Source organism: Saccoglossus kowalevskii, chromosome 14, assembly GCF_978046115.1.
Source record: "Saccoglossus kowalevskii chromosome 14, keSacKowa6.1, whole genome shotgun sequence".
In the NCBI taxonomy this organism is placed as follows: Eukaryota; Metazoa; Hemichordata; class Enteropneusta; family Harrimaniidae; genus Saccoglossus; species Saccoglossus kowalevskii.
The window spans coordinates 34,127,178-34,150,465 of record NC_140654.1 but is presented as its reverse complement, the minus strand read 5'-3'; the positions used below and the strand labels follow the sequence as shown (position 1 = coordinate 34,150,465).

The 23,288-nt window shown below is 36.5% G+C and overlaps 1 protein-coding gene across 2 annotated transcripts; it reads left to right on the top strand.

Annotated features, from left to right (window-relative positions):
* The first annotated feature begins 2,383 nt into the window (after positions 1-2,383).
* LOC100376620 (large ribosomal subunit protein uL10-like) lies at positions 2,384-15,137 on the top strand. 2 transcript variants are annotated; one of them, XM_006815272.2, is made up of 10 exons: positions 2,384-2,433; positions 3,380-3,477; positions 4,347-4,446; positions 5,147-5,222; positions 5,429-5,516; positions 6,179-6,325; positions 6,837-6,945; positions 9,247-9,323; positions 10,176-10,316; positions 14,740-15,137. In XM_006815272.2, the coding sequence occupies exons 2-10, from the start codon at positions 3,424-3,426 to the stop codon at positions 14,881-14,883; spliced, it is 936 nt and encodes a 311-aa protein (XP_006815335.1). In that variant the 5' UTR covers positions 2,384-2,433; positions 3,380-3,423; the 3' UTR covers positions 14,884-15,137. The 2 variants fall into 2 exon arrangements, with proteins under 2 accessions (XP_006815335.1, XP_085364295.1); XM_085508169.1 differs by lacking the exon at positions 2,384-2,433 and adding an exon at positions 2,704-2,735.
* Positions 15,138-23,288: the final 8,151 nt, after the last annotated feature.

Genomic DNA, 23,288 nt, shown 5'->3' with positions numbered 1-23,288 from the left:
GTACTCTAGAGGGCGCACTATATACAATCCCACGTCAGGTGTCAAAAGTTTTCAATAATAATAATAATAATAATAATAATAATAATAATAATAATAATAATAATTATTATTATTATTATTATTATTATTATTATTATTATTATTATTATTATTATTATTATTATATAATTTATAACTTTATTGCCTTATTTATAAAAAACAAAAGAACGTAACTAGTATTGAAATGTTAAATAAATCTTTGTGTTGTGTAAATATAATTTGATCTTTGCTTGAGAGTATATATGTGAACTGTATATTTTTATTTTTGGATGAAAGTAGTGTCATAATTTGTTGGATGAAGTTTTCCCTGTGTGTGTTATATTTTGGGCAATTCAATAGAACATGTTCAATTGAATTCCTGTCAGTTATTGCATATTCTTTTGTTTATAGATTTCTTGGGAATTTCCTCCTGCCTAATTCTAATTTCAAATTATGGTCTCTAAGTCGAAACTTAGTAACCATTCTTCTCAAATTAAAATCCCGAATATCCTTCAAATTCATATCCCATTTTAAACAAATTATAAGTTCTTAATTTGTTGATTCCATGTTTGTATATATTTATTTTTAATTATTCTTTCAACAATTTTGTTAATTCAGTGATGTTTCCCACATTATATATTTTCAGATAAGTTAGCATGTCCAAGAATTGTTTTAACATGTTTTATCCAGCTTGAGTTTTAAGACACTGTTTCTTTAAGTGCACATTTTAGAATATGATTTTCAGGTAACACATACGGAGTACAAAGAAGTGCATCGAAGGAAACATTGACAAATGAAGTTTTCAATGATTAGGGTGATGGTTTTGAAACCATAACTGCCTCAGCACAAACACTGTTGTGTAATGCAAGGGAATGTAAAGGGACATGTATTGTATTGTAGTGTTAACTCTGTGTAATTTACAATATACCTGCATTAACTGATTAGCACAATGTGGGAGTTGATTTAAATGACTCGTAGAAGCAAGGTTGGACAAATTGCATTCTGACCTTGCAATCGGGCTACATTTACTGCCATTTCATACCAGTTCAATTTCCTTTCATTATTTCATCCAGATTTCATGATATTTAATATTTATAACCAACCTTCATTTCACAGTTACTCTAGTTTCCCTTTTCTAAAATTATTTTACTGATCAAGGGACTTATCACTCCCGTCACCGATCACCAATATAAATACAAAGAACCCTCGCTCCCGGGAGCTGAGAAATGATTTTTCTTTAACATGAGAACAACAACAAAACCACGGCTTTCATTTACTAACGAATAGTGAAGGAATAATTATCAGTGTTGTTTTTTTTTCAGCTTAGGAATCAGAATATGTAATACATGTTTGTTATAAAATCAAAATAGAGAATTAATTTTATTTTCGTTGTCACAGAACTGTCGCCACCGACCATGAATTATTCTGGAAAAGTGATGAAAATATTAAGAACATCAGATTACTGCTCCCAGAGAATACACAATTACATGTACTGAATGAATCTCAGTTACATTTGTAAAATATTTGTACCAGTATATTCATGTTATGTAGTAGGTGAATTGTATAAGGACGGTATCCATCTACTACTGGTGTATTATGATTGTCTGCAGCCGTCATTTGCAATTCTAAATATAAAAACCGTTCAATGTTGTATGTAAGTCGCTGAAGCTTGCGTAATTATTCATTAGCTCGATATCATAAACCAGCATACTAGTTTTCGGACTGTATTAGACTGTCAACAGTTCCACTGGCCTAATGTCTTTTTCATCTAAAATGAAAAAACACACACACACATCATACTCAGTAAGTCAGAGGGGCTGTCAACAGTCTGGGACCGTATATAAACCTGGAATACAACCATTCATAGTAATCCCTTCGTACTGTATAATAACCTGAACAATCAGACAACATTTTTATCAAAGTGAAAATAAAGCTGAAAAAGTTGGACAGTATGTGACGTGAAAGTTACACACATTTGAGATTTGTTCTGCATTACTTCACATGCTATGCATGTCATATGATTAACAGTACACAAATAAATGACACGTGACCAGCTCAGAAAGTACACCTCGAATTTTTAAATATGGTAATTCAAATTCTGCAATGACGTCATATATTATTGATGATATACTATTATGTAATACATTTCACTGTGTTGGTGATATTTTTAACGTGTCTTGGCGACAATATACTATTTTGCAATACATTTGACCTGTCTTTGTTGACGATACACTATTTCTCAATAAATAAATAAATGAATGAATAAATAAATAAATAAATAATGATAAGATGATTTGATACATGTATTTTGAAGAGCGCCACCTAGCGACAAAGTGTAGATTTGATGCAATGCATCTTGGGAAAGTACTCGCAAAATCACGTGATCCGTTCTCTTTTTCCACGCTGATCCTTGAGGTGAGCATGGTTCTTGATTGCTTGGTGTGCAATTTACAATAAAACACAATTCCAGTGTAAAATTAGTACGATACAAATCTATGTGAAGAATTTACTGTATCATATGCAGCTTTAACGAACATATTCAAGTAAAACGAGAATGATTTCGTTGACTGACAACAGCTCGGAGTGTTGGTTGTCGAATCAATATGGCGGACATTTTTCTTAACAACACGTGGCTTTCTCGGGATGTGGCAACCCAGTTTGTGCAATTACATTGCTTCACAGCAGTCATATACATTTTTTTATTTATATGAGGCAAGGTAACTATGTTTTAAAATCGTTTGAAAATGTTTGTACACGTGGTTAAACGTCGGACGGCAACACGTGGTGTACACGGGGACTTGATCTAACGCAGTTTGTTGTATTGTTTAAAAATTATAGGAACTATCAAAATTGCTGCCCTGATACGTATTGTTGGGTTGTGTGTGTGTGTATATTATGTCAGTATAAATTATCACGGACATTAGAAAACAATGACATGGAAAATTTCCAGGGCATCCTGCAAAAAAAACCTCCCTCTCCCCAATTTTTACACCATGTATTAATCTCTAGAACATTGAAATAACAGCAATTCTGATACCATTTAACTGACTAACTTCGAAAGTATTTTTATTTTCACCATTATTTGTGTTCGTTTCGCTTGGAATTTTGTGAAGGGTTCTATTAATAGTGAATTTAATTTTAGTTTTTGAGTAAATAAACTGTCACTATTTGTAAAGTCTTCCAAAACAGTAAACTCAATTCTCCAACATGATGCATGTGTGGAGAAAAATATTTCCCCCGAGCAGTGGTTCGGCTCTTGGTGCATTCAATTCGGCCAGATTTGTTAATCTCCCTAAACTAAATTTGTCTGCCTGGTATTGTATCTAACTAAATTAATGTACATTTTATTTTATCCCAACAGTTTTGTCTTTAAAAGTTTTTTAAACATCCTTGACACACTTCAAGATGGTCAGGGAAGACAAGGCAACGTGGAAATCCAATTATTTTTTAAAGATAATTGTAAGTATATTTATCGGTTATCATCCATGTATTTGTTTCAACTCCACTGTTCACTTTGTTGAGCAGAGCTTATCGATAAGTTTTATAGGCACCTTCCCCCCCCCCAACTTCAACCATAACCAAGCCCCCCTATTTCAATTGTACATTTCCTACTTCAGATCACTTTATTTGGAAAAGGGAATATTGAATTATTGAATTGCATTGTGGGGGGGGGGGGGTTGTATCATGAGTGATTGTCTGTCGCCATGTCAACTTTTTACGTTTTTGACTACTTGAAACTTATACTTTGATACTTAGTGTATATGTACCATTAAATTTGTTCATTTCATGATATCTTTCATGCTCTAATTTTGGTGAATATTCTTGTATTTATGTTGTCTGCCTACATGCCAAAATATACACCTGAAACTTGTTGGGGCTAAAAAATAGTTACAGGGTTATTGCTCAACTGTAAATACATTAATTCAAGTTATTCACTGGGTTTTAATTTCGTAATTTTCAGCTAAATAAAATGTAAAATAACAATAAAACTTGTTGTTTCTATGACAAATTCCTGAAATTTAAACAGTGAATATGATCAAAGTAGTGACATTAAATATCGGTGAAATAAAATGTTAAACAGTATTAACTAGTGATAGTAATTTGTCAATTCTTTTCCCTCCCAAGAACTGCATCAATATCGAATGCAAATGTGATTGCTTCTACCAGTGTCCTACCTCTAGCAGTTGATAGCATGCTAAAGTATTGGTAACTGGTAATTTCACATTAGGTGTATTTGAATACAATGTATGGAATTAAAAGAATTCTATACTGCAACCATGTAACAATGCAATAAAACTAATTCCATGCCATCAATTTGTATATTTCAGCAACTTTTGGATGAATACCCCAAATGTTTTCTAGTAGGAGCTGACAATGTTGGTTCCAAACAGATGCAGACAATCCGCATGTCTCTGCGAGGCGATGCAGGTAAGAATGCAGTGATAAATACATTGAAATCACCGACTCCGACAGGCGGTGAAGTCACCGACTCCGACAGGCGGTGAAGTCACCGACTCCGACAGGCGGTGAAGTCACCGACTCCGACAGGCGGTGAAGTCACCGACTCCGACAGGCGGTGAAGTCACCGACTCCGACAGGCGGTGAAGTCACCGACTCCGACAGGCGGTGAAGTCACCGACTCCGACAGGCGGTGAAGTCACCGACTCCGACAGGCGGTGAAGTCACCGACTCCGACAGGCGGTGAAGTCACCGACTCCGACAGGCGGTGAAGTCACCGACTCCGACAGGCGGTGAAGTCACCGACTCCGACAGGCGGTGAAGTCACCGACTCCGACAGGCGGTGAAGTCACCGACTCCGACAGGCGGTGAAGTCACCGACTCCGACAGGCGGTGAAGTCACCGACTCCGACAGGCGGTGAAGTCACCGACTCCGACAGGCGGTGAAGTCACCGACTCCGACAGGCGGTGAATATAATGATGATAAATGCAGTATTAAGATTTTAGTACGTTACATATGGTATTAGAGCCAGCAATGGCTGAACCCACTGATACTAGTAACATACAGTGAGCAATTCTACTGCTGTCTGAATATTCTAAGCACTCAAACTAAAGATTTTACAGCTTTATAACAAACCATGATATCATAGAAATATATTTTTGTTTACAGTTGTTTTGATGGGTAAGAATACTATGATGCGTAAAGCCATACGTGGTCACTTGGAAAACAATCCTGATCTTGAAAAGTAAGTTCATCCTAATTCTGATTTTTCAGTACGATTGTTATTCCAACTTTGCAAATATTAAGGAGAAAAAAAATGAGGAACTCTTGCTGACCAAGTGCGCTTATGTTCCTGGACGTGTACGGTATAAAATCACTGCTTTGTTATTAGCTTTATTTATTTATTTATTTATTGAATGAATGAATGATTTTTTCTGATTTTTTTGTTAGGCTTATTCCTCATATAAAAGGCAATGTTGGTTTCGTCTTCACCACCCAGGACCTGATACAAATTAGAGACAAGATTCTGGATAACAAGGTACTTGTACACTTACTGTTAATATATTTGCAATTCATCTTCACTTGGCAGTTTGCCACAGTACACCCACCTACAGTTAGCCGTCAGCCACAGTACCCATCTGTATTAGTGATGTGGTAATGCCATATGATGGCTTAGATCAAGTTCAGTCTAGGAAGCAATTTTGTCTGTATTACAACAGGTGGCAAAATTGTGTCGAAAAACTGAAACATTCACATTTGTCAAATTATTTTGCTGCAGAAATGTTTTTGTATCACGACTGTACATTTCATTTCATTTTAGTTTTATGAAATCTGTTCATGTACTGTAGCTAGTGTATTTTTGCATGTGACTATGTACATTGTAACAGTTGGTTGGCAAATTTAGTCTGTAGTCCTCATATAATCCACATCTATTGGTGTATGATGTATTTTCTGAAAGCTTATTTATGGTGTATATATGCATGTCAGAGCTATTGACATGACTTGTTAATAAAATGTTTGAATGTCTTGCTCAGATTGTGCGCTATATTTTACTTCATGTATGACACAGACACATTGTAGCATGCCACTGAAATACGATCACCGTAATGCATTAATGATATCAATTACATACTCTGTAATATTCAACTTTGACTTCCTGACCAAATAGATAATCAATTTAAAACTAATTCTAATTCTTAGGTTGCAGCTCCAGCTAGAGCTGGTGCATTGGCTCCTTGTGATGTCAGACTGGGTGCTCAAAACACCGGTCTTGGTCCAGAGAAAACCTCTTTCTTCCAGGCTTTATCTATCCCAACGAAGATTTCAAGAGGTACCATTGAAATCTTGGTAAGGTTACATTTATGTTGACCATCCATCTTCACGAAGCTCTGTCACAATACACCTATATCTACATTTGGCAGTCAGCCACAGTACTCGCCTACACTTGGCCATTGGCCACAATACACCCATGTACACTTAGCCGTCAGCCACAGTACCCATCTGTATTACAGTGATGTGGTAATGCCATATGATGGCTTAGATCAAGTTCAGTCTAGGAAGCAATTTTGTCTGTATCATAACAGGTGGCAACATTGTGTCGAAAAACTGAAACATGCATTTACATTAATATTTGTTCACCCAATAATAACAAGAAGAATCACTGAAAATTAATAACAAAAGTAAGCCATACACATGATTCTCAGCCCAAAGAAGATGTATTCACAGATTATATAAAATACTGGAAAGATTAATCAATGTGGAGTGTGCACATTTAAAGGGTTCACATGTACTGGTATAAAAAGTAAAATGACATGAATTGTTGTGGAGTGCACTAACCATGCAATTTGTTCTTTCCTAGAACGATGTTCATTTGATCAAAGAAGGTGACAAAGTGGGTGCATCAGAAGCAACTCTTCTGAACATGTTGAAAATCTCTCCCTTTACATATGGTTTAAAGGTATTCCAAGGTAAGATTCACAGACAGTGATATTGTAATCACACAGGTTAGTAAATGAGTCATCAGTGTACTGGCCTCGCATGTACTAGTGATGCAGATCACTTCTATGACATAGGTGCACAAAATACGATTACCAATTGTACCAGCTTTAGGGTAATTCTCAAATCACAATTTAAAAACTCGCATTAAAAAAATATGGATCACAATTAGTAATAATTTAAAAATAAGGTTTGGAGTCGTATGTTTGCGAATGCCTTGCCATTGAAATGTCACGGGTGTAATAATTCAGTCTATATATTGAAAATCTTCCTTGGTTTCAAGCAGGGATAAAAAGTCAAATAAAATTCAAAATGAGTTGCTCTCTGAAATCTTTTTACTTCAGATTCAAGGTCTGGTTTAATACAAAAGTGTAGGTTTAAAACAAAAGCCAAGCTACTCACCTACAGTCATAACCAACAAGTACACCCACAAAGTTGTCGGCCACAATAGACCCATGTACCACTTAGCTGTCAGCCACAGTACACCCACCTACACTTGGCTGTCAGCCACAGTACACCCACCTACACTTGGCTGTCAGCCACAGTACACCCACCTTCACTTGGCTGTCAGCCACAGTACACCCACATACACTTAGCCGTCAGCCACAGTACACCCACCTACACTTAGCCGTCAGCCACAATACACCCACCTACACTTAGCCGTCAGCCACAGTACCCATCTGTTTTAAAGTGATGTGGTAATGCCATATGATGGCTTAGATCAAGTTCAGTCTAGGAAGCAATTTTGTCTGTATTACAATAGGTGGCAACATTGTGTCGAAAAACTGAAACATTCACATTTGTTAAATTATTTTGCTGCACAGAAATGTTGCATATTTGTGTTGTATCCAAATTGTATATTTCAATTTAGAACAATATAATTATGAGTTGTATAACATGTCTATGTACCTTAGCTCAGTGTTCTCCACAATCCAAAATAGCTGGTGGATGGCCTAATTAGCATAAATTTTGCATATCATTTACATACAGCATTCTAGCATTTATGTCATGAACTGCAATACACACTAAGTTATTTACTATTCTCTTTTTAATTTAATTGAAACGTGTTACAATTTTTTGAAATACAAACAGATTGGTCACTATTAATATTTACGAACTGCAAAAAGTTTGAAATCGGTGATTTATACGTTTGCAAATTATTCTGCGTTCATGAAATGCAATTCGAGTAACCAAGAGCAAGTACAAAACATGAAAATATGCGAGGTGATTTGTCCCAGATGCCAAAACTGACGATTTGTCAAAATAAAACTCATAATTTTTTTTAATTGTGGCATCAGTACTTGCCTGTGCCGACGGACGGTAAGATTCATTTACGCATGTACAGTAACGATACGTTGCGTTTTCACACGTTGTTTTGGAATTCAAGAAAAAATGCTAGCAATCGGCAAAATAAAAGAATCTGCTATGTTTTCGAAAGATTAGACATAAAAAATGGATAAATTGAAAAAAGTACGTGGATAAGATAACTGAAATATTATTCAATTACAAATACTCGCGGTAAACTAATCCGGCAGCCATGTTTGATGTTTATTACCGCTTTCCGAATTCAGTACACGAACACCCAGAATGCGCTGTTCCCTTATGCAACTTAGATACTAAATCGTTACAGCGCCAAAAGGTCACCAGTTTGCCTTCTCCATGCTGTTTTCACGATAAAAATCGAGCGAACGTTGTAAAAACGGCTAGAATTTTAATTTTTGTTCGAGTTTCCATGTAATCTGCTAATATATTTGTTTATTTTCTGTGCATATACATTTCGTTCGTATTTACTTGTTTCTTTTGTGATCGGAAGACTATTATTAAAAATACAGCTGTAAATTGAAACCACTGTAGTTGCGTATCGTGAGCAATAAGTGGCAACATTGTCAAGTGACAATGAATTCAGGCGATTGACACATTGCCATGAATACAGTTGATGACTGCTTGCAGACTTCCAGTGGTCATTGTTTATGTTTGGACTCTTGAAACAATAGCAAAATAAAGGGTTGGGCAACTACTCTTTTGTTTAGGCTTGGGAAGAACAATGCAAGCTTTTTACAAATAATTTCAGCTGGATGTACGTTGGTGGGCTGGTGTTGAGAGTTACTAGGCGGCCGTAAAACTTGATGGGCGTGCCGCCCACTGAAAACCCCTTGTGGAGAACACTGTAGCTTGCATTTGATTAAATCTAAACTGAGTTATTGACTGTTAAGATTTCAATATCCGAGTACAGTACTGTCTCTTAACAATGTTTCATTCTTTTACATTCATAGTGTATGACAGTGGGAGTGTGTTTGCACCAAGTGTCTTGGATATCACTGATGATGATATAGCAAACACTTTTATTGAAGTAAGTTGTCTAGTTTTGTTGCACATTTTAACATGGTACCAGATGTTACAAAGTAGATGCTTTACCCCCAACATTGCCATGTGCTGTACACACTACTGCCAATATGCAATATTCAAACAAATGAATGTGTTCAGGAAATATTCCATAAGCTACAAAAGGGAGAATTTCAAGAACATTGTACAAATATCTCGGTGAAATCTACAAAATACTATCATGACATTAGTATTCATGAAATATGCCTATATAGTGAATTATGTAATATTTTGTCGGAGGCATGTGTAAAAGCACAAACCATGTAGCAATCATTGAATGCAATAGAACCTAGAACTAGCATACTGCAAGCATTGGCAAAATTCACCATTGTAGATAACAATCCTTTGTTTGGTCTTGTTTGCAAAGTAAATTTTTTTTTCAAGCCCAAATTTTGCAAGGGTTGCAATGTTATGCACTGTTCATATTGCAAATGTCCATAACAGGGTTTATAGTCTATTTAACCACAGCTTACATAATTAAACACTCTAGTCATATGACATTCAGGCAATTAAAATGCTGGTATGTCAGTTTGTAAAAGTACAGGGGGTTTAATGCACATCAAATCAAGTCTGGAGAATAACTTTCAACTCTTTGTTATTCAGCGTCAAATTTCAAAATTACATTTGGTGGCAGTATTATATTCAATTAGGGATTTTCAAGAAATGGTTTGATGTAGTGATGATAGTTATTTATTTTTTCCTAATAATGTGAAAATTCAACTGCTGTCTGAACATCTTTGCCTGTATCCATATTCACTTGTCTCCATTAAAGCCATAACAAGTTATTCATGAATACAATATAAATTTGTCTGTTTTTCAGGGCATTGCACAAATTGCTAGTGTGTGTCTGGAGATTGGTTATCCAACAGTTGCAAGTGTACCACATTCAATAGTCAATGGTTTCAAGAACCTATTGGCTCTTGCTGCTGAAACAGATATCGAGTTCAAAGAAGCTGAACAGGTAATGTCAAACACACTGTAAGGCCAATGTGTGTGCAGGCCAACACTGCCAATATTCAAAACTTCTAAATCTTGTTTCAGTCGAGGATAATTCACTAGTGTAGTTTATTCAAATATTCAACACGCACACACTAAATATGTGAACAAATGTACTCCACTCGTGCATTATGATTTACAGTGAGTTGGCTGCATCTTATCTTATGACAATTCAAGTTTAACTGACATTTTATTAGTCCCCGTTCGGACGCAGTCCGAAAACGGGGACTTATGTTTTGCCCTGTGTGCGTGCGTCCGTGATCACCTGTATTTCGAACATGCATGGACCGATTGAGTTCAAACTTCACTCGTACATCACACATTATATGGGACATATGTACATGCATTTTTTTCATGATCCGATTAACGATAGCCGAATAGCGGCCATTTTAAGGCCGAAAATGCATCAAAATCGCGCATTTTCACCATTCCGGACCCGGATCTCAGTTATGCATGGACGGATTTTGTTCAAATTTGGTACATACATTAAACATAATAGGACCTTGATGCACGTCATTTTTTTTTTTTTGGATCGGGTTCGAAATGGCCGACTGGCGGCCATTTTGTTTTAAAGAATTCAGTTCTGGATCCGTATCTGAGACATGCTTGGATTGATCGAGTTCAAACTTCACACACACAAGGTACATCATGTCACAAATATGTATGTGCATTTGTTTCATGATCTCATTAACGATAGCCAAATGGCGGCCGCTTTAAGGCCGAAAATGCATTGAAATCGCACATTTTCACCATTCCGGACCCGGATCTCAGTTATGCATGGACGGATTTCATTCAAATTTGGTACATACATTAAACATAATAGGACCTTGATGCACGTCATTTTTTTTTTTGGATCAAGTTCGAAATAGCCGACTGGCGGCCATTTTGTTTTAAAGAATTCAGTTCTGGATCCGTATCCGAGACGTGTCTGGATTGATCAAGTTCAAACTTCACACACACAAGGTACATCATGTCACAAATATGTATGTGTATTTGTTTCATGATCTCATTAACGATAGCCAAATGGCGGCCGCTTTAAGGCTGAAAATGCATTGAAATCGCACATTTTCACCATTCCGGACCCGTATCTCAGTTATGCATGGATGGATTTTGTTCAAATTTGGTACATACATTAAACATAATAGGACCTTGATGCACGTCTTTTTTTTTTTCGGATCAAGTTCGAAATGGCCGACTGGCGGCCATTTTGTTAAAGAATTCAGTTCTGGATCCGTATCCAAGACATGTCTGGATTGATCAAGTTCAAACTTCACACACACATGGTACATCATGTCACAAATAGATATGTTTCATGATCTGCTTAACAATAGCGAAATGATGGCCATTTTAAGGCCGAAAATGCATCAAAATCGCGTATTTTCACAATTCCAGAACCGGATCTCAGTCATGCATGGATGGATTTTGTTCAGATTTAGCACAATGTGTTGTACATATGCAGGTGCATTTCGGTCATGATCTGCTTTGAATGTATATGTCACTCAAATATGAACGGAACGGGGACGTGTCATTGACAATGACTTGTTTGCTTCATAATATATGTAAATTAATGCAATTCTATCATAAATAAGTTAAAGAAATCCAGGTGTTATAAATCATACTAGGGTACAAAAAAACAGCAATACATTTTCTTGAAGTTAAGTTGTCAAAATATTTTGTAAACTCATATTTGTGCCAAGATTAGAATAGCCATACAGATTTGGTTTGAACCTACCATACGTATACCACCCAACAAATTGGCTTGAACATTTGGTGTGAATGAATAACCACAAAACTCTACTACATCACACATCTTTACTCTTATCCTTTCGCCACAGTGGAAAGAGTTCCTTAACAACCCCCACCCCCTGTAACCCTTAATTAGAACACTCCAGTCCCTCCAGATAACTATACACTACCTGAAAATGAGCATATACAAATAAAATGTGCACTGAAGGGGCAGGGGCAAGATTAGATTTATAGGTGAGGGGGCCCTAAGGAACGTTTGCCGCCATGGTACCTATTTACACTTGGCCGTTGGCCACAGTACCCACCTTCATTTGGCCACAATACCACCCATGTACACATAGCCGTCAGCCACAGTACCCATCTGTATTACAGTGATGTGGTAATGCCATTTTGTCTTATTACAACAGGTGGCAACATTGTGTCGAAAAACTGAAACATTCAACAATTAACCTACCCTCAAAATAACCACTACACTGAATAAATTATCACAACTTGCAACCCAACATGCAATTTAACTTTCGAACTGATTGTTGTAGATTATTGAAGTATAGTCCACTTGTGAGCCATCTAAGATAAAGTCAAGACTGCCATTGTATTTCGACCTTCATATATTCACAGATAACGCCAACTTTTAAAATAACACTAATCTTAACAGCCAAATTCTTGTACTTTGATCCACCAGGAATTGGGAATATAGTCTGCTTTTTGTGCATTGTCACATTCTAATCCTTAAATACTCAAGTTTAAGCAGTGCAATGTCATTTAACTGACTGCTTAAATACGATAATGTTCTGTGAACTAAGAAAAAAAAGTACCTGAAACGCTTGTACACATTTATACCCACATAATCTGAACTTGATTGGCAAATCCATACTCCTGATACCCTTAGCATATTACAATTCAGATAATGCATTTGTTCACATGTTTGACCTACATTGGGCCCAGGGTTCTCCCCAGGGCTTTTTAGCGCTGAGGTCCGCGGCGCTATACCTGTGAATCTCGGCGCTTCACTTGGGACCTCGGCGCTATGTGTTCCCACCTCGGCGCTTGATTTCATATTTGACATGCCAATATCAGATGTGAAAAAGCTTTGTTCGCCACGCCGGTCGGCCCCGACCGTCACTCAAAATTAGTGACCACCACGGAAATGCTTCAGACGAGGACTATTAATTACGTACTGACCGACACGCATCCTGCCAGTCGTGGATTATATTTTATAAACAATAGACCTAGTCGCTACGATACGTAGCGGCTAGTCAAATTTGTGGAATTAGCACCTCTTTCTTTGTAAGTAAATACTTTCTGCGATAGACACAGTCTTTAGATTTAAAGCTAAAATTATTTCAAAATCAATTCCACCTCGATATAACATGGTCAAATCGGAGTTCACGATCAGTTCACGCTACTCAAGAAAAAAACAACGTGTTTATTGCGTGATTTGGTAAAATACATTTGAACTGTTATCATTGCGAATCATGTAAAAACTCTTCTTTCAAGACCTAATTTACCTTTTAAAAATTGCAAATCACCTCTTTCGAAAGCTGTCATGCAGTTTTCAATTGAAATCGATGCCAACACATCGTGCTACGACATCGCTTTACTTCCGCAATGTAATTTTTATGATCACTACCATTCGGAAAACTTTGGGTTCTACCGGCATTACCATGCGTCATTTTGATTGGTTAATGGAATTTTTGACCTGTCGGGTCAAAGGACACATGCTAATGTTTCACAAACATCATGGCGGGTCTGTTTTTTTTTACCGAAGCGATCAAGTGATTAAAAATAATCGCTCCCGATAAAAATAAGTCGGATTTTACTTACATTTCATATCAAAAAAAAAAAAGAAGTAAAATTTGTTGAGGAATTATTGCTATAACTGGTGTATAACATGGCCAAGTAAGTTATGTCACGTCGTAACTTTGATGATCGTTTTGAAGCTTTATTTGTTCGCTCATTACTGTAATTGTAAACGTTTTAGAAGTTGATGGTACAAATAATAAATTACAACAATACGTCAATTAGTTACGTGATCGATTTTTTGAAGGAGAATGTTTTTGGAGTGAATAAAATTAAGAGATTCGTGAACATAAATCTGGCTTAACGTTTTGAATGCGTTTCCTTCAACGTTTTACAAAACAATTATATTGCAACAATAATGTATTTGTGTTTGTTTTTAGTCTGCAGCATTTGTATTTCGAGAATGTTTCAAACTCTTCTAAATTGTGAAACATAATGTGTTGATTCCATTAAAAAAAATATTTGCCCTGTGACTGAGCTCACTAATATTCATAATTGTAAATAAGTTCTGTTAATCAATGAAGGAAAGATATGTAAATGATATGCAAATTATTATGCAAATTAGCCCCGGCGCTATGTATTTTTTCTGGGGAGAACCCTGATTGGGCCTGCTGCCCTAATGTCTGTTAAATATTGTGACAATGCACTCCACCTGTGCTATTATCATTGTTAATCATCCTACCATGGGGTAGTTTTCTATTGCTATTAACAATTACTGATCATGTACATTCAAATTGCCTTGGTTATAATACAAGTTCTCTGTTGGCATTATCAACTTCTAGACTGCTTCTTTTAACCAATATCTTTGAACAAGATATTAATAATTGTTGGACATTTTTCAGATGAAGGCATATCTGGCTGATCCATCTGCATTTGTTGTGGAAGTAGCTCCGGCTGCTGAGGAAAAGTCTGAAGCAAAGGAAGAGAAGAAAGAAGAATCTGAGGAAGAATCTGACGATGACATGGGATTTGGTCTTTTTGACTAAAATTCACACCTACCAAATGTGATAGCAACAAGAATTTTATCACTTCAACATATTGCCTTCTGGTGCAGTGACCACTCGTATCAGTAGTTTAAGGAAGGTATCCAGCAGACAATGTGGCTATATGCAAATTATCTCTTGAAATAACTCAACACCAGGCATTGGCATTCACTGCTGATTAAATTCAGTTTTGAAATTTTTGTTGTGATCATATTTGGAGAGAACTCATCTGAATAAAAAAAAAATGAAAGTAACAATAGTCTTTGTTTTTAATGATATTCTACCTTACTCTACAACAAATCTTGTTTGACTGAAAAGCTGGCTGAAGGCACAAAGCAACCATTAGCTGTCATTGCAGTTATCATGTGTATGCATGGTTGCCAAATTATTTCCATGGCAACCATGTAATCTTGAAATGGGACTAGTCAATTTTGAGTACCTAATGTATAAGCGAAATTGAACCTGGACGAGCCCAACATTATCTCGCAAGATCATTCTGCAATTAACCATAAATTTTCATTTTGATAAACAGGCAGAAGATCGTTTTATACCGGATGTTAAGTAGCAACATGGGTTAAAGTTTTGCATTGTGAAGGATTCTCAAATTGTAATGCACTTTACCCATACACTCTGAAAACCGAATTTCAGATTTGTAACGAGACTATTTCTGTCAGTAGTATAATTGGGAGAGTAAATTTGTGGTCTGGAGATTGTCGGTTTTAATCCCTTGCTAAGAGTCAAATTTTACTTTTACATAAAATCTTGTGGAATTGTGCATATCAATCGTGATAGGAAAGTAATGTTTAAAGAGAAATTGAAATGTCCTGGGGGGGGGGTTCAAACTCGTGAACCCTATCGCCTGCGTATGCTTCATTGTAGACCCTTTGGTCTACTGGTCAGCATGTCTTGTATACCGATGGTAGTTTAAATCCTGCACTAGCTTGTAGTGAAATGGTCAGTTTTCTTTCCTGTTTCAAAGTCGACGTAAACAAAGATCAAAATACAACAGCAATTAACACCTGTGTTCACAAACTGCTACGAAAATTCATTCCTAATTGCGCACCCAGGACATGAACGATAGTGTCAATGGCTCTGACAAACTGCAATGGACTTTTATTTACACACTAAATACCAAATTACAGTTTGATAGGTTTAATGGTACTTTAGCAGAAGATTTAAAAGTGTGTAATGCTATTTGGGGACAAAAGTAATTACCAGGTATAACTTGCGAAGTCACTGAATAGAACGAGTGATGCTATAACAAAGAAGCATCGCTGAAACCCCAGGAAGTATCAAAGCTTAGAAAGAACTCCCATGTGCTGAGAGTATTGGAGACGCATTAAATATAATTTGAAATTACTTAGCTGAAAACTAATTATGCAAATCAGAAAATTAACATGAACAGATTTGATTGTAAAACTAATGAGGTCTACGCAATGTAACAAAAACTCTATGTACCAAGTTTAATTGAAATGTGATTAGAACCAAAAATATGATTTATTATGCTAATTGGGGAAATAATATGAACAGAGTTTTACCCCAAACTAATTAGGTTTGTACATTGTCCTAGAGCATCTTTGTACTAAGTTTCATTAAAATGGAAATTAGTACTTTAGATATCAGTATGGAAGCTTAAAATTGGTTAATTATGCAAATTGGGTAATTAATATGTACAGATTTTAACCCACAATTATCCAGGTCTGTCTATTGTCCTACAGCATCCATGTATAAACATTCATTGATATATGATGATTACCGTAAAAACCCGCAAATAAGCGCCACCCTCAATTAAGAGCCACTCAGTGAAAATTTGTTACATTTGACCCTCCATTAAGGTAGCAGGATAGTTTTTTTGCATGAAAAATGTAAACACCTATAATCGGAATAAATTTTACAAGAAACCATACAATCTATATATGTTTGGAAAGCTCTTGACTTGTATTTTCCTATTAATATTTTGTGAACATTGTGTTTGTTTTAGCGTCACGTGATTCTGAAAATCAGCGGGGCTGATAATTTAACTAACGTGAATAACATTTTAATTGTCATCTCTACAGTCATTCATGCGATCAAAAACTTTACACTGTTTTGAAGCAAAGGATATGAAGTTTAAATCCGTATTTCTATTTTTTGCATTAAGTTTTTTTTTTCTTTCCGAAAATCACAAATTTCCAGCACGTTTTTTGGTGTTAAAGTTAATACCGTTAGTTTGCGCGAGGTTTGTGAAAAAACGCAATAGAATTTTGCAAATATGCAAATACGGATATGAAGCCAACATATCAAAGAGTAAGAAAAGCTAAACGGCGACATCGTAGCGCTATTCACTGAAACGCCATTTAAAATTAGGTCAACGGTAATTGCCAAAAACCGAACACCGAGAAATCGGCACTTTTATGATTTCAAACTTCAATCAACGTTAACACCCGTTTCAGCAGCAAAATTTACATGGGCTACTTGTAAATAAAATGCTTTGAAAGTTGTTTTCGAGAAAAATCATGAACCGACATTTATATCTGTGAAAAACTTTGTTTTTTGGCCGTTTTCTTTCACGCTGTGGAGTTTTGTGACGGTCTGTGCTGATAACGAACGGTGACGTCATTCATTAATGCTTGGATTATGCAAAGTGGGCGGTTCTGTTTGCGAGTAACAAACAATACAGAGACTACACTTGGCAGTTGAAGTGTTTGCAAATACAGTGTATTTATTTTTGGGCCGTTGTGTTTGTAAACTTATTAGTTCAAGCATGCCACGAGTTTCGGAGTCTCCTGGAGGCAGCTCGTACATACTGGACCCATTACTGGTTGAGGTAACCCCTAATAGCTTGACAGTTTCACCAGAGCGCACCGTCCCCTTCCAATCGCTCGCATTCCAATGGCAGCCTTTTTATTTATTGAGAAAACTGCTCCCTTCTTTAGAGATGACGGGAAGCTAGGCTGGCTCAGTTTCGATCGAATACAACTGCCTAGACCGTGACGCCTTCGCTCCACTATTGAGATATTGCCTACTTTGCAAAATTGACAAATCTCTTTTTCTAGGGCGCCATTCAACAGTGACATGTCAAAGAGTCGAATCTCGCCATCTTCAAACGATCGGCCGTGACATTCACTCTCACTTTCTTCTTCTACGTCGGAAGTTAACAATATTTTCCTGCGAGATACAGACATCTCTCGAACGTTTTGAACAGGAATATCACCCACTATATCGAAGTCTGATTCATCGGACTCCCAGTGTCACGGTAAAACTTTCTTCGCCCACTTCATGGCTGACACTGGTTTCGACGGGGAAATCCGTTCTGTACGAACCCAGCATCGTCTCTTTCACAATCTTTTTTGACAGGAGTGATCATTCTTTTGATGTTTTTCTTCTTTCTTTCTCGCTTTCTTTTTCTTGGAAATTTTCGCGTGCTTACTATCTCGTCCATAATTAATGAATGACAACTAAACTAAAGAATTACTGATAATAATTGTAAAATGTGACCCAGTGATGTATGTCGGCATGTAGCATTTCCTGTGCTATTAAAAATCAAACCCCGTGTAACCTCAGGTCTTATACTTGTAGATGAATCTCTTCAAAATTTAATTGTAACCGGACTCACAGTTATCATCTATAAAAACTACCTAGATTTTAGATGATCCTTTTATTTTTTACCGAAGTCGTACGAAAAAGTCAACCCTTGCCTTGCGTGAAACACTAGTCCACTATCCGATGTCAAGACGTCGGCCGGGGGGGGGGGGGCACGCTACTATTTCGTTGCCGTGCATTTTGTTCGCATGAGTACATTAGATAAAACAACCAAGTATTTATCAGACAGATTTATTACATGTAACATAATTTACGAATTTAGAAAAACCTAAGCATGCAAGTATGCCTACTTGGTGAAAACTCCTCTGAAAAATGTTTTATATAAACCAGGTCCAAGCATATTCTTATCATTGATCAACCTTTACATGTAGTTTGTGGCCTGAATTTTCATGCAATGCATAGCCACCACAGATGGCCGTATTTTATCGTTTGCAACCATATTTTGTAAAAGGGAGCCCCCTCCCAATGTAACTGCATTACTTCTGGACTAAGAAAGTAACCCCGTGGTCAGACACCTTTCAATGACAAAGCCAAGAAAAAAATATTACAGAAATTTTTGTGTAAGTTTTTATTCTGTTAACATATAATTACATTGAAGTGGTACATTCATGTACTTTTTTGATTATTCAAAATTTGTTGTTTCTAAAGCGATTGTTTTGTCTTTGCTGTACTTCCTGTCTAGAAAGGCAGCAGTGCACACATCTTAACAGCTGTGTGTAAACTACAAACAGATATCTTATCAGTTGTTTGTAAATAGCAAATAAAGAAAGTGGCCCAACTTAAAACTATTTACCCTCAGTTCAGTTATGTTTGTAAACCATGCATATTAATGAGATGCACTAGTTGGGTGTACACTGGATAAACAAAAACTTGGCCATTTGTTTGCACTAGAAAAAAATCAGTTTACTTGTACAAGATATTTTTTTTCAATAAAATAAATACACCCATGTATGTAGCATGCCTTCGGGAGCTATTGGTGTGATTTTCAAAAAAAATGTGAAAAGTGCCCAAAAAACTATTCTGCTACCTTAAGAGCCACCAAGAGTTGAGTGGTTTTGTAAATAAGTGCCAGCCACCCGGTTGTTTACAATCAGGCAGACACCGAGCTTATCGTGCCTCACTTCCACCTGCATTGTTTATTGCCCCACAGAAGGTGTGAGACAAATAGAGATTATCCCCATAACTTGCCTGATGTCCTGTGTAATTGAGAACGGAAGAATGATAGACGAAAGAAATGCACTGAGAGCGTGAATGTGACTGTCAACTTGTCCATTTTATATTTCTGACACACAATCGACCACTTCACAAACTATTCATAGTAACTACTAGTATGTTTTTTGCCGAAACACCGAAGGACACGTTGAGATATTCATTGTCAATGTTGTCTTTATAACCAAGTAAAGAACGTCACGATTTTAGAACGCCTTTATCGGAAGATCAGGGGTATCGAAAATACATTCTCACAGACGGACCGGAACAGGAAGTCAGCAGAAAACAAAAGATTTTTTCCTTAGCGTGGGGGGAATTTGGTTAGCGTGGGGGAAAACAGAGGTGTTAATCCGGTCATGGCAACGTTTGAGGGATCGTGACGTAGCTCCGACTGTGAGAATGTAATGATTACGCAGCCCACTCTCGCTGATCGTGATTTTGGGTTATTTTTTGCATTTTATTTGAGACGTTCGTTTTTGGATGATTCGAGACAAAATGTTCAGGGAAGTAACAAAATAACTGGCATTAGTTTGGAGAGGACTCTCTTGCCAAAAATAATCAAAATTGAAGTCGAATGGATTAGTTCCACAAACTTGTGCGATCAACTTGTCTTACAGCAAAGTGAAGTCTATAAGACCCGCCTGACCCAAATATTTAAATTAGCTATTTGTGAGAATTGAAAATAATCTGAACTTGTACCAATCAGAAAATGCCTTGTAACAGGCCTGGGCTTTCGTGAATGATTTCGTCTCTCCGATTGGTCACAGGAAATTATTTTTAATACATGTAATTGTTACTTTCTCGGTATCGTTTCGTATTTGGTTATATAGGGGTGGGGCTATAGTTTGACCCAGTTTGCGTGGACTGTGAAGTACGTGAATATCATTATAAGCTGGTTTGATTATGAAACAGGAAATATAAACCAAAGCTGTACTGTCAGACGTCTAGCGCAATTAAAACAATGCCCAAGTACCCAAGCTGTACAAATCTATAGAAAAACGTGTTTTTATTTATTGTTTTTGCCATAAATACAAGTGATTGGGCATCATGTTTATCATTCTATCCATGCTTCCTTTGCAAGTATGTCCTCTCCTGTCGCTGCTGGTCAGATCAATTCTATCCGAAACTATTTTATATTGTCACCAAATCAACCACCACGCCAGCCACAGCCACGGAAGTTATTCCCAGTTTTCAAGAAAAAAGTTTGCCGTACCAAACTTGGTAAACAATTGTACAAGTGATTCGAGTGTTGGGTCAGACACTGAGAGTGCTACCAAATCCGTCTTCAGGCATCGCTACGCATTGTCAGTGAAACGTGACTTCAGGCATTGCTACACATTGTCGATGAAACGTCGAATCGTCGTATTTATTTGACATTTGTTATTCCCATAACAGTATTTTTACAGAATAAATTAACTGCAATGATACATCATTAATAATTACTTGTCTGTTTTGGTTGTGTGTGTGTGTTTGCCTATCCCCTTCCCTATTTCACAATGAAAAAGTTTGATGACCCTGGTTTAAGAGCCACTGGCTACAGGGTTGTCAACATGTTACCTCAAATAAGCACCACCCAGAAATGAATGTGTTACAAAGTGGCTCTTATTTGAGGGTTTTTAAGGTAGTACCTGAGATATCGGTGTGAAAGTTGGAAATTGGTTAATTAGGTGATTAATAGGCACAAATATTTACCAAAAACTAATTGGGTCTCTGCATAATTTTAGATTCATTGAAATGTGATGATTAGTACTTTAGATATCAGCAGAAAAGCTGAAAATTAATTATGCAAATTAGGTAATTAATATGCACAATTATTTACCCTGAAACTAATCAGGTCTCTGCATAGTCCTAAAAGATCTATGTACCAAGTTTCATTGAAATGCGATGATTAGTACTTGAGATACCTGTGGAAAAGCTGAACATTAACTAATTATGCAAATTAGGTGATTAATATGCACAAATATTTATCCGAAACAATCAATCTCTGCATAGTCCTTGAGTATGTAAGTACCAAGTTTCATTGAAATGTAATGCTCACTACTTATATCAAAAGCTGAAAATTAATTAATTATGCAAATTAGGTAATTAATATGTACTGATATTACCATAAAAACTATCAGGTCTGTGCAGTGTCATATGACATCTATGTACCAAGTTTCATTGAAATGTGATGATTAGTACTTGAGATATCAGTGGAAAAACCGAAAATTGACTAATCATTATGCAAATTAGGTAATTAGTATCCACGGATTATTACCAAAAACTAATCAAAACCTAGCATTAGTTCAGAAAATCTATGTACCAAGTTTCATTAAAATCCAATGAGTGGTTGTTTAGATATCAGTGGAACAGTCATGGAACCACTAAAAAATAGCTAATTGTCATGCAAATTAGGTAATTAATATGCATGGATTTTTACCAAAAACTAATCAAATCTGCGCATATGTTCAGAGCATCCATGTACCAAGTTTCATCAAAATCCAATGAGTGGTTCTTTAGATATCAGTGGAACAGTCATAGAACAGCTAAAAATTAGCTAATTATCATGCAAATTAGGTAAATAACGAGCATGGATTTTAATCAAAACCTAATCAAAACCTAGCATTAGTTCAGAGCATCTATGTACCAAGTTTCATCAAAATCCAATGAGTGGTTCTTTAGATATCAGTGGAACAGTCATAGAACAGCTAAAAATTAGCTAATTATCATGCAAATTAGGTAATTAACGAGCATGGATTTTTACCAAAACCTAATCAAATCTGCGCATTGGCCCAGAGCATCTATGCACCAAGTTTCATCAAAAACCGATGTATGGTTCTTGAGATAGCAGTGGAACAGTCGGACACACACACACACATACAGACACACTAACTGCAAAGACTCCCATTTTGTGCTTCGCACATGGGAGTCAAAAATGGACCATTTTCAGGTTTTTCCAAATCTAGCATGGCTGCTACACCATAAAGATTTTCAAAGCATTTTATAAATTAATTTCAAATGATTTCCTGATATACGGTAGTGCAAAGGCTAATGATGCTGTAAGAAAACAAACGTCACTGAGACCCAGCAAGTATGTTATATTTAATACTTCTGGCCATCAAACCACGTGATTAATTACAACTCGGGAAGATAAGTGTACCAGTTCACAATAGCAACTATCAGAATAGCAAATTTAAAACAATTTTCTCAAATTGAAGTGAAATTCTGGAAGGAGGATCAACTTGAATGATAGCAGTTGGTCTAAGCCCCTTGACGTAGACCCCCCCCCCAAATAAAAGTAGACCAAAATAAGAGCCTTGGGGTACGTCACAATGTACAGGTGTCCACTCAAAGTAGGATTTTTTATAGCCACGTTATTGAACTGATTATGAAGGTATAACGCGAGCCATTTGTAGAAATTACTGAAAATGATAACTTATGTAAATTGGTGACACATGACCACTTTGCACAACACTGTGTTGTCTCTGTGAGATAAAACTGGAATCGTGGTGTTCCAGAGATTCATCGGCGGGAGATTCACAAAAAAAATTAGGACATTGAGATCGAAAATGAATTTTTTGCGTTTATCCTATAATTTTTGAAATTATTTGTTTTTAATAGCCTCAAATAGCGTGGAA